General features: G+C 43.1%; 1 protein-coding gene across 5 annotated transcripts in view; it reads left to right on the plus strand.

The window, feature by feature from the left end:
• cblb (Cbl proto-oncogene B, E3 ubiquitin protein ligase) overlaps nt 1-13172 on the plus strand; it is a 224416-nt gene that overhangs the window by 115026 nt on the left and 96218 nt on the right. For all 5 annotated transcript variants that reach the window (XM_029701775.1, XM_029701774.1, XM_029701773.1 and 2 more), the window contains one exon: nt 12526-12613. In XM_029701775.1, the coding sequence (XP_029557635.1) occupies nt 12526-12613 (88 nt within the window). The remainder of the gene's footprint in view (nt 1-12525; nt 12614-13172) is intronic.

A 13172-nucleotide genomic window follows, 5' to 3' on the forward strand; every position in this document is an offset into this window, starting at 1 on the left:
GATTTAACCTTAGCCTGCATCTTTGATATGTGCTGAGAGAAGGACTTGTATGAGTACTTGTATGAGGTGACTACCTCAAGCACTAAACCCTCAGAGGTAGTAATCACATGGGAACATAACCCACTGTGGGAAGAGGGGCATTCTTCTTATCAAACCACATTTTTACCTTTATTTAACTAGGCAAGTCAGTTAAGAACAAATTCTTAGGAACAGTGGGTTAACTTCTATGGGCACCTGCGGGACACAGCCAGTGAAATATCAGGGCGGCAAATTCAAAAACAACAAAATGTCATAATTCAACTTTCTCAAACATACAACTATTTTACACTATTTTAAATATACACTTCTCCTGATGTAACCACATTGTCCAATTTCAAAAAGGCTTTACAGCGAAAGCAAAACATTAGATTATGTTAGGAGAGTACATAGAGAAAAATAATCACACAGCCATTTTCCAAGCAAGGACATGTGTCAATAAAACCCAAAACACAGCTAAATGAAGCACTAACCTTTGACGATCTTCATCAGATAACACTCCTAGGACATTATGTTACACAATACATGTATGTTTTGTTCGATAAAGTTCATATTTATATACAAAAACAGCATTTTACATTGGCGCGTGATGTTCAGAAAATTTATTCCCACCAAAACCCCCGGTGAATGTGCACATCAATTTACAAAAATACTCATCATAAACGTTGACAAAATATATAACAATTATTTAAAGAATTATAGATAGACTACCCCTGGATGCAACTGCTGTGTCAGATTTTAAAATAGCTTTACGGAGAAAGCACATTTTTCAATATTCTGAGTACATAGCTCAGCCATCACGGTGAGCTATTCAGACACCCGCCAAGTTCGGGGCAACCTAAACTCAGAATTAGTATTAGAAATATTTTCTTACCTTTGCTGATCTTCGTCAGAATGCACTCCCAGGACTGCTACTTCCACAAGAAATGTTGTTTTTGTTCGAAATAATCCATATTTATGTACAAATATCTCTGTTTTGTTCGTGCGTACTGATCACTTATCCAAAGGCATAACGCGCGAGCGCGGAACGAGAGACGAAAAGTCTAAATGTTCCATTACTGTACTTAGAAGCATGTCAAACGCTGTTTAAAATCAATCTTTATGGTATTTTTTTACGTAAAATTGTGATAATATTCCAACCGGACAATAGCATATTCATTCAAGAAGAAAAAGAAGGAACGGCATGCTCGCGTGACCACGCATATCCAATCCCTATGTTGCCAGGCAGACCACTCAGTAACTGAGCTCCTATACTCTGCCCAGTGACAGGAAAATGCTCAAACCACTTTCTGAAGGCTTTAGACAGCCAATGGAAGCCTTAGGAAGTGCAACGTCCCCCACAGACACTGTACCTTCGATAGAGAATGAAAAGAAGAACTACAATTCTGACTTTCCACTTCCTGCTTGGAATTTTCTCATGTTTTTGCCTGCCATATGAGTTCTGTTATACTCACAGACACCATTCAAACAGTTTTAGAAACTTCAGAGTGTTTTCTATCCACATCCGTTAATAATATGCATATCCTAGCTTCTGAGTTGGTGTAGGAGGCAGTTAAAAATGGGCACATATTGTTTTCAAAATTCTCAATACTGCCCCCTAGCCCCAGCAGGTTAAAAGTTCATTTGTGGAATTAATTTTCTTCTTAATGAATTTGAGCCAATCAATTTTGTTGTGACAAGTTAGGGGTGATATTCAGAAGATAGCCCTATTTGGTAAAAGACCAAGTCCATATTATGGCTGAGAAATGACAGTTCATCATTACTTTACGACATGAATGTCAGTCAATCTGGAAAATTTCAAGAACTTTGAAAGTTTCTTCATGTGCAGTCGCATAAAGCATCAAGCTCTATGATGAAACTGGCTCTAATGAGGACCGCCACCAGAAAGGAAGACCCAGAGTTACCTCTACTGCAGAGGATAAGTTCATTAGAGTTACCTGCCTCAGAAATTGCAGCCCAAATAAATGCTTCACAGTGTTCAAGTAACAAACACATCTCAGCATCAACTGTTCAGAGGAGACCGTGTGAATCAGGCCTTCATGGTTGAATTGCTGCAAAGAAACCACTACTAAAGGACACCAATAAGAAGAAGAGACTTGCTTGGGCCAAGAAACACGAGCAATGGACATTAGACTGGTGGAAATCTGTCCTTTGGGCTGATGAGTCCAAATTTGAGATACCGCCGTGTCAAATTTGAGACACCGCTGTGTCTTTGTGAGATGCAGAGTAGGTGAATGGCTGATTTCCGCATGTGTGGGTCCCACCGTGAAGCATGGAGTAGGAGGTGTGATGTGTGGGGGTGCTTTTCTGGTGACGCTGTCTGTGATTTATTTATAATTGAAGGCACACTTAACCAGCATGGCTACCACAGCGTTATGCAGCGATACGCCATCCCATCTGGTTTGGGCTTAGTGGGACTGTCATTGTTTTTCAACAGGACAATGACCCAAAACACACCTCCAGGCTGTGTAAGGGCTAATTGACCAAGAAGAGAGTGATGGAGTGCTGCATCAGATGACCTGGCCTCCACAATCACCCGACCTCAACCCAATTGAGATGGTTTAGGATTGCTGGTTTTGGATGACTCCTTCAAGACTGTTGGAAAAGCATTCCAGGTGAAGCTGGTTGAGAGAATGCCAAGAGAGTGCAAAGCTGTCATCAAGGCAAAGGGTGGCTACTTTGAAGAATTTAAAATATAAAATATATTTTGATTTGTTTAACACCTGTTTTGGTTACTACATGACTCCATATTTCATAGTTTTGATATCTTCACTATTATTCTACAATGTAGAAAATAGTAAAAAATAAAGAAAATCCTTTGAATGAGTAGGTGTGTCCAAACTTTTGACTGGTACTGTATATCTGCATGTTTTTTGTGCAACAATATCTTCTAACTCAAAGAGGTATACGTGAAGCAAGAATATTATGTTAGCTACACGAAGTAGCTAAGAGAAAACATACAATGTATTCACATTTTATAACTAAACCAAGGTAGACCATAGCCTGCCGTTTCCAATGGGAACAAATGAGTCATAGTGGGCAGAACAAACAAGGAAGTGGGCAGAGCCAAGCACAAGCAAGCAAGATCCTAATGGCCCGTTATAACATGTATCTGCATATTTTTCTGTTGGAGAACGCCTACTCTGTGAAGTGCACATGTGCAATAACTAAATTCGCATTTGCACTTTTTCTAAACCACTTAATTTTTTACAACTTTGGCAAAGTGTAAAGTCTACAAAACTTCGTCCACTCTGTTCATAGCAGATTCTAGTTTTGGGAACAGAAAACTGTATTGAGATCAAATGTTTCATCTATGAGAAAACTTGCAGAATGTCGGTCAAAATCAATCTCCTTACATCTTCTTCCACTGCCGGCCACTGGGCTTCCTCTCACTACCATATTTGGTAGTGAGTGGAAACACCAAGCGGATAATTCACATTTATACATCCTGTGACGTAGACAAAGATTATAGGGTCCCCTAGGAAAACTTGTCAACACTTTGGTTACTACCCTGTCACAATAACTCCTCCCTGGCATTTTCATTGGTTGTCATGTCAAACACTGCATTTAAATTGCCAACTATTATATTCTAACTATAGAATTTGAATAATCATTCTATTTCCATGATTCAGACAGTTCATCCAAGTTTTTGCTCTATATCGCAACTCAAATCGCAACTGCAACATTTGTTTAAAAATAAGGCTTAGATTGTTTCCCCATATCGTGCAGCCCTTTGTGGCAGTGTGGAAATGTGGAAATGATCTCAAATGAGTGCAGGAAATTCCGAAATGTATCACAGCTTAGGATAAGACCCAGATGCAGACAGCTAGAGTCACAGATGTTTATTGACCCAAACAGGGAGCAGGCAAATGACAGGTCAAAGGTAGGCAGAGGTCCGTAATCCAGGGCAGAGTCAATAAGGTACAGAACAGAAGGCTGGCTCGGAGTCAGGGCAGGCAGTGGTCAGTAATCCAGAGCAGTGTCAGACAGGTACTGAACAGCAGGCAGGGTCAGGGCAGGCAGAGTGGTCAAAACCGGAAAAACAAGGGCTAGAGCGAAACAGGATTATGGGAAAACACGCTGGTAGGCTTGACGAGACAAGACGAACTGGCAGCAGACAAACAGAAAACACAAGTATAAATGCACATGGGACAATGGGAAAAATGGGCGACACCTGGAGGGGGGTGGAGACAAGCACAAGACAGGTGAAAAAGATCAGGGTGTTACAAAATTGTTGAAAATGCTGAAAGTTATTTTGGGTTGAAGTTAAATTGACCAGTATAAAACAATCAGAATGGAGAGACTCATTGAAATCACTTAGAATGTATGTGTTGCCACCCTAGGATCACTCATAAAGCAAATTTAGAACTTTTACTATTCAAAAACAAAAAATACCATCATACCGTTAATTTTTTTTTAAATAGCGTGGTAATTTATTATGGCCATATGGCCCAGCCCTACAAGCAACGTATAAAAAGATGCTTCAAATGAAAACCAAGATGATTGAATAAAACATGTTGATACAACAGTAGCTAAGATGGGGAGAAGTTTGTCCATAATAAAGCACTGCTCTGCCTTCTTAACAACACTATCAACAAGGCAGGTCCTACAGCCCTAGTTTTGTCACACCTGGACTACTGTTCAGTCGTGTGGTCAGGTGCCACAAAAAAGGACTTAGGAAAATTGCAATTGGCTCAGAACAGGGCAGCACGGCAGGCCCTTGGATGTACACAGAGAGCAGGCCCTTGGATGTCAATCTCTCCTGGCTCAAAGTGGAGGAGAGATTGACTTCATTACTACTTGTATTTATGAGAGGTATTGACATGTTGAATGCACTGAGCTGTCTGTTTGAACTACTGGCGCACAACTCAGACACCCATGCATACCCCACAAGACATGCCACCAGAGGTCTCTTCACAGTCCCCAAGTCCAGAACAGACTATGGGAGGTGCACAGTACTACATAGAGCCATGACTACATGGAACTCTATTCCACATCAAGTAACTGATGCAAGCAGTTAAATTAGATTTAAAAAAACCGATTCAAAAACACCTTATGGAACAGCGGAGACTGTGAAGCAACACAAACATAAGCACAAACACATGCATACACACACACACACGATAACATATGCACTATACACACACACACACACACACATACACATGGATTTAGTACTGTAGATATGTGGTAGAGTAGGGGCCTGAGGGCACACAGTGTGTTGTGAAATCTGTGAATGTATTGTAATGTTTTTAAAATTGTATAACTGCCTTAATTTTGCTAGACCCCAGGTGTCATGGCTGTAATAAGGAGCGGACCAAGATGCAGCGTTTTCGTAGTTCCACATATTTATTAAAAGTGAAACTGAATGCAATACACTAATAACTTGAAAATAGGAAAATAACAACCCGTGACGCAGAAAGGACAACACACTACTCAAAAGACAACTACCCACAAACAACAATGAGAAACACCCCTACTAAATATGACCTCCAATTAGAGGCAATGAGGACCAGCTGCCTCCAATTGAAGGTCAACCCAATAAACCCCAACCTAGAAATAGACAAACTAGAATTACAACATATTGTTCAGGATGTGACACCAGGAAGAGTAGCTGCTGGGGATCCATAATAAATAAAAATACAAATGATGTGTAGCCTAACATGTGCGCAATGATGTGATTTAGTGCTATTTTTGGTATGCATTAGAATAAGCCACCTCAATATTTGCAGCCGTAGGTGGTAATATCTCTAGGAGCTGATCTGTCGTCAGTATGGTGAAATAATTTGAACGTTAAGGAAATATTTGAATGGAGAAAGCTAATCCGAGAGCAGTGCTCCCTTTCATTCGATCCTATCAGTATCGACACATGCTCCAAATAAATCAAATGAAATACAACAAGTGTAGATAGGGGCGCCGCCAGGGATTTTGGGCCCCATGAAAGATATCACATTGGGCCCCACCACCACAGGCCACACCAACCCTGCGCAATTGCTGTAACCACACACCTCCAGAACCCAATCGACCCATTCAAAGCTTTAAATAGTTCTACCTTTGCAGGCCAGCAACTCTTGTAGGCTCTCTGGATGTTTACTTTTTGCCAAAAACAAGAAAAGAAAAAGAAACCGTTGGAAGCATACTTGGACCACAGCGCAGCGTGATCTGGGTTCCACATGTTTATTAAATGAAACTCTCAAACAATAAACGAACACGTGAAGCTATGGAGTGCTCACAGGCAACTACACATAATAAACAAGATCCCACAAAACACAGTGGGGAAATGGCTGCCTAAATATGATCCCCAATCAGAGACAACGCTAAACAGCTGCCTCTGATTGGGAACCATACCTGGCCAACATAGAAATAAAACAACCTAGATTACCCACCCTAGTCACACCCCGACCTAACCAACATAGAGAATAAAATGCTCTCTATGGTCAGGGCGTGACAGTACCCCCCCCGCCTCGGCGCAGAGGAGGGCCCCGGCCATGGAGCTGGGTTGACCGCCGCACCCGGACTGGGCACCGGCGCCGAGGAAGGCTCCAGCCATGGAGCTGAGCTGGTCGCCATGCCTGGCCTGGGCACCGGCGCAGAGGGAGGCTCCTGCCATGGAGCAGGACTGGACGCTGTGCCTGGACTGGGCACCGGCGCAGAGGAAGGCTCCGGCCTAGGAGCTGGACTGGACACCGTGCCTGGACTGGGCATCAGCGCAGAGGAAGGCTCCGGCCTTGGAGCTGGACGGGACGCCGTGCCTGGCCTGGGCACCGGCGCAGAGGGAGGCTCCTGCCATGGAGCAGGACTGGGCACCGTGCCTGGACTGGGCACCGGCGCAGAGGGAGGCTCCTGCCCTGGAGCGGGTCTGGGCGCCGTGCCTGGACTGGGCACCGGCGCAAAGGAGGGCTCCGGCCTGTGGACCGTCGTAGGAGGACCCGGACTGTGGACCGTCGCAGGAGGACCCGGACTGTGGACCGTCGCAGGAGGTTCCGGACTGTGGACCGTCGCAGGAGGTTCCGGACTGTGGACCGTCGCAGGAGGTTCCGGACTGTGGACCGTCGCAGGAGGTTCCGGACTGTGGACCGTCGCAGGAGGTTCCGGACTGTGGACCGTCGCAGGAGGTTCCGGACTGGGGACCGTCGCCGGAAGCCTGGTGCGTGGAGCCGGCACAGGACTGGTGACATGCATTTCAGGGCGAGTGCGAGGAGCTGGCACAAGACGTACTGGGCTGTGGAGGTGCACTGGAGACCTGGTGCGTATAGCCATCACAGGTTGTACCGGAACGATGGCACACGTGCGAGGAGCTGGCACAGGACGCACCGGACTGGGGACACGCACTTCAGGGCGAGTGCGAGGAGGAGACACAGGATGTACCGGACTGGGGACACGCACTTCAGGGGCGAGTACGAGGAGGGGACACAGGACGTACCGGACTGGGGAGGCGCACTGGAGGCCTGATGCGTGGGACCGGCACAAGTTGCACCGGACTGGTGACACGCTCCTCCAAACGCCTGCATTGCCCGATGCTCCTAGCCAACTCCATTCTCTGGTGTCCCTCCTCGCACTGTTCCATCAACTCCCAGGTAGGCTCTAGTACTCTCCTTGGGTCGACTGACCACCTCTCTACCTCCTCCCAGGTTGTCACTGGCTCACTCCCCGGCTCCGCCGACCACCCCGTGTGCCCCCCCCCAAAAAAACAATTTGGGCTGTCTTTTGGGTTTTCTATGTGGCCGCGAACCCCGGCGTCGTCGCTGTCCTCCCTTCTCTCCTTGCGTCTGCCGCCAAGGAAGGCTTTCGTCTCCTGCCAAGATTTCCTCCCAAGTCCAGGATGTCTTCTCCTCCTTGGTCTCCTCCCAAGCCCAGGATCCCCTCTCCTCCTGGACACGCTGCTTGGTCCTGTTGTGGTGGGATCTTCTGTCACGAACATCGTTGGAAGCAGACTCGGACCAAAGCGCAGCGTGATCTGGGTTCCACATGTTTATTAAATGAAACTCTCAAAAAACAATAAACGAACACATGAAGCTATGGAGTGCTCACAGGCAACTACACATAAACAAGATCCCACAAAACACAGTGGGGAAATGGCTGCCTAAATATGATCCCCAATCAGAGACAACGCTAAACAGCTGCCTCTGATTGGGAACCATACCAGGCCAACAAAGAAATACACACACTAGATTGCCCACCCTAGTCACACCCCGACCTAACCAAAATAGAGAATAAAAAAGGCTCTCTATGGTTAGGGTGTGACAAGTACATTGTACATAAAATATTACATAAAATATTTTGTACAATAGTACATAAAATAATTTATTAATGATGATAGGTTAATCATTTAATATTAAAAAATTAACCTAATATTTTAATAATTTTTTAGGGCCTCTGTCAGTCACAGGCCCTTAGAATCGTTCTAACTTTTCCCCCCCATACGGCGCCCCTGGGTGTAGACCTTACCTTGAAATGCTTACTTACTAGCCCTTAACCAACAATGCAGAGTTTTAATAAAGTAAGTAAGAATAATGTGCTAAATTTCTTGGAAAAATAGTAACACAATCCAATAACAGTAAGGAGGCTATATACAATGGGTAATATGTACATGTAGGTAGGGGTAAATTGACTATGCATAGATAATAAACAGAGAGTAGCAGCAGCGTATGTGAAGAGTGTGAAGGAATCTGAACGTGTGCGTGGCGTCAATATGTGACTCACCACCAAGATTCGGTCTTATGTATCAAAATTTGAAATTGTGTTTTTTTACATTGAATAAAAGTAGAGACTCAGAGCTACAAAATGGTATATCATACACTGCATTTTTGAGGAATAATGGGAAAGTAATTCTGCTTTGAAGTTGATACACTTGAGAAAAGGGCCTTTGAATTTTTGGTACCTACTGGAGAGCTCTCCTTTGTCTACACCCATTCAGCATTGTTCACACCCTCTTAAGCCAGCCCCACCCATCTCTAAGGATTCACATGTGAGGTCATGTGTTAAACAGTGACTAGAGTAGTAAAGATTAAGACTAAAAGTGGTAGTAGCCTACAATAAAGAACAATTCCAGGTAAACAGAAAGTGTCCAGATAAAAGTATGTTATAAATATTAGATGACGCTTACTCAGACACACTTGTTTAAATTGATGAGTCATGTGAAAGAAATGCTATAACCCCCAGCCACATCCAGTGGTCGAAAAAATAGTAAATTGTCATACTTGAGTAAAAGTATAAATCATTTAAAATTCCTTATATTAAACCAGACAGCACAAATTGTTTTATTTTTTATTTTTTTATTGACAGATAGCCAGGGGCACACTCAAACACTCAGACATAATTTGCAAACGAAGCATTTGTGTTTAGTGAGTGTTCCAGATCAGATGCAGTAGGGATGTTCTCTTTCCTGTCAAAATGTAACAAGTACTTTTGGGTGTCAGGGAAAATGTATGGAGTAAAAAATGCATTATTTTCTTTCTGAATGTAGTGAAGTAAAAGTACACTTTTGCAAAAATATAAATAGTAATGTACAGATACCCGCCAAAATACTTAAGTAGTATTTTTAAGTATTGTTTTTTAAATATTTTTTTTTAAGTATTGTTACTTGTTAAGTTATTTTGACCACTGCCCAAATGTCTTCACACCAGTATATTAGCATATTTTATATACTATATTTATGTGGATGCGCCATATATTTATGTGATGGACACTTGATACTGTTAGGTTCTAATTTTCTGAGTAAATAACTCACGGACACTAGAGAAGCTTAACCAAGTTTAATTCTTCCCAAAGGGTCGATACAGCTGGATTCAGACAAACCGACATTTCACACAAGCACTGATATTTAACCCTTTCTCCTAGGCTGAGCCTCCTCCTCCACAACTGAACAGCTAAAGCATCTCTGTTGCTAGACAGAACCTTAGTGATATCTGTTCTTCCTCACTTCATCTAACCTGACCTCTACCCCATAGTGCTCACTCCTCCCCAACTCAAGGCTGTCATGGTTATTGATACCAGACTGTGTGTCTTTTCTCCTCCCAGAGGATCCCTGATGGCTAACAATAACATATCCTGACATAATGTAAACATGTAAACATTATACATTACCCTCTCTCCCTTAGAGACATTTGCTAGTTTCTAAGATCTCCACCCGTCTCTCCTTATCAATGCCTGCCACATGTAATCGCTTCCCTGCACTCAACACATTCCAAGCTTAGTGGCACACACTATATACCTTCCTCCTATAACCCTTAACTTCTGGTGCAGACCCTCTAAACCTTAGCACTCCATCAGTGACATGAATAAGTATATTTTATATTCTCTTATCCCAACAATACGGTCACATGATATTATTGTAGTATGTAACAAAATCATGTTACTACCACACATATCAATATTAATTTTATATATCAATATTTTGCTAAGTCTTGCTAAGTGGATGGATCTCTACAGAAGGTGTAAATGGTACAGCCAAATGGTTACTTGCATAGTTGCAATATCAGAAATAGATAGTGTTAAAATAAAATAATACACAGCACAAGAACAATATCAATAACGATATCAGTGATAGACGAGGTAGTTATATGCATACAATAGTACAAAAATACAAAAATAGTAGCAGCAACGTATGGCGTGTGTGTTAGGAGAGAGCCATTTGAATAGAGGCACTGCTGATAGTGCTGATGACTGGTCCGTCCGAACCATGCATTAACAAGGGAATCTATATTCGGAGAGCCTGTTTCTGTCCTGCCCTTGAATTTGGTGCAGGGCATGTGATGTCCATAGCCTCTTCATCGAAAACTCCCTGATCTTCTCAAAAAGATAAGTTTGTCTAGCTATGTCCAGTCCAGGTGGTGCTTGTAGAGACAGACCATCTATTTGGTGAAGAAATGGTGAACGGATGATCTCCGCATGTGTGGTTCCCACCGTGAAGCATGGAGTAGGAGGTGTAATGGGGTGGGGGTGTGCAGTGATTTATTTAGAATTCAAGGCACACTTAACCAGCATGGCTACCACAGCATTCTGAAGCGATACACCATCCCATGTGGTTTGCACTTAGTGGGACTATAATTTGTTTTTCAACAGGACAATGACCCAAAACACATCTCCAGGCTGTGTAAGAGCTATTTGACCAAGAAGGAGAGTGATGGAATGCTGCATCAGATGACCTGGCCTCCACAATCACCCGACCTCAACCCAATTGAGATGGTTTGGGATGAGTTGGACCGCAGAGTGAAGGAAAAGCAGCCACAAGTGCTCAGTAGTTGTGGGAACTCCTTCATGAGTGTTGGAAAAGCATTCCAGGTGAAGCTGGTTGAGAGAATGCCAAGAGGGTGCAAAGCTGTCATCAAGGCAAAGGGTGGCTACTTTGAGAATCTAAAATCTAAAATACATTTGGTTTGTTTAACACTTTTTTGGTTGCTACATGATTCCATATGCGTTATTTCACCGTTTTGATGTCTTCACTATTATTCTACAATGTAGAAAATAGTAAAAATTAAAGAAAAACCCTTGAATGAGTAGGTGCGTCCAAACTTTTGACTGGTACTGTATGTTAACGGGTTAGGGCAAAGGGGAAAGGGTAGGGAGGGAATTGGGGCCTGCAATGCAAGTGCACATTTTGGGAGACAGGTGGAGAATTGGGATGTAGCCATTGACTCACTTTCTTATTTCCTCTCTGTCTTGACTGCTCAGGCGACGAGGGATGATTACCTCTGTAAATGTAGTTTGATCTCTCTCGCCACGCTTGAGTGGTTTCGGTTCAGAGCGCCTTTGGGAGGCGAGCAAAGGTAGCCCACTTCTGCAAATATTCTAATGGAGGATTCCTAGGATACAATTATGCATGAAAGCACATTAGGCTCACTGCCTGTCTGTGTCGGTGGACAAGGCAGTCAGATCGTGGGGACTCGATTTGGAGGTAGCACTTAATTTGAAGTGCATTGCCATTACACTCTTCATAGTGCTGCCATAAGAAATTTATTGCGGTAAAATACAAATTGCAGAAACAAATTGCCTTGGGCTCCCGAGTGGCGAAGCGGTCTAAGGCACTGCATCTCAGTGCTAGAGGTATCACTACAGACACCCTGGTTTGAATCTGGGCTGTATCACACCCAGATGTGATTGGGAGTCCCATAGGGCGGCGCACAATTGGCCCAGCGTCGCACGAGTTTGGCTGGTGTAGGCCGTCATTGTAGAATTTGTTCTTAACTGACTTGCCTAGTTAAATAAAGGTCACAAATGCATTCATGTGCCATGCTCCATGAAACAAAAATATTTCTCCCAAAAAGTATTCTGTGTCAGGATAATGCCGAGTCTCTTATATATAAAAAGTGGTCCTATTTTGAAATGCCATGCAATGTCATTTTTATGACTGTGTTATGAAGATGTTTGATAATGGATGTTAAATTTAGCTTGTTGTGCCTTCTGTGACATGTCTGTGTCGTTCTTAGTTTTTGTCAGCAGTCTGTGAGGAATGCTGTAATATCTAAGCTGTCTCTCTTCTGTCCTCAGTTACTTGTTTCCGGACGGACGCAGCTACAACCCTGACCTTAAAGGCTTGTGTGAACCCACCATCCATGATCACATTAAAGTCACACAGGTCAGTGTGTGTGTGTGTGTGTGTGTGTGTGTGTGACAGAGAGAGAGGGTGAGAGAGAGAATATTGCATTTTTATAATTTCACTGTGATACAAAAAGTGGCGCCGGTGTGCTTTAGGCCCATGTGGGTGTCTCAAAGCCACCGGACAGGCTGTTTTGATTCTCCAACAATTGTTTTCTAAAGCCAGTGTGGCATGTTTAATTAGTTTTCTTCCTATAAATTTGGCTCTAGCGTTGGTTTGGGCTATTAGCTATTATCAACCCATCACTGAAAGCTAACACTCTCAGGAACATTATTTTGGTTAAAACCTCTTAAAGGATTCTACCCTTTTTTTCAAAATGACATAACCAAATCAAACTGCCTGTAGCTCAGGACCTGAAGCAAGGATATGCATATTCTTGATGCCATTTCAAAGGAAACACTTTGAAGTTTGTGGAAATGTGAAATTAATGTAGGAGAATATAACACATTAGATCTGGTAAAAGATAATACAAAAAAAAACAAAACATGCATTTATCATTTTTTAAAATCATCTTTGAAATACAAGAGAAAGGCAATAA

The sequence above is a fragment of the Salmo trutta genome, chromosome 19, assembly GCF_901001165.1.
Source record: "Salmo trutta chromosome 19, fSalTru1.1, whole genome shotgun sequence".
NCBI classification, from domain to species: Eukaryota; Metazoa; Chordata; class Actinopteri; order Salmoniformes; family Salmonidae; genus Salmo; species Salmo trutta.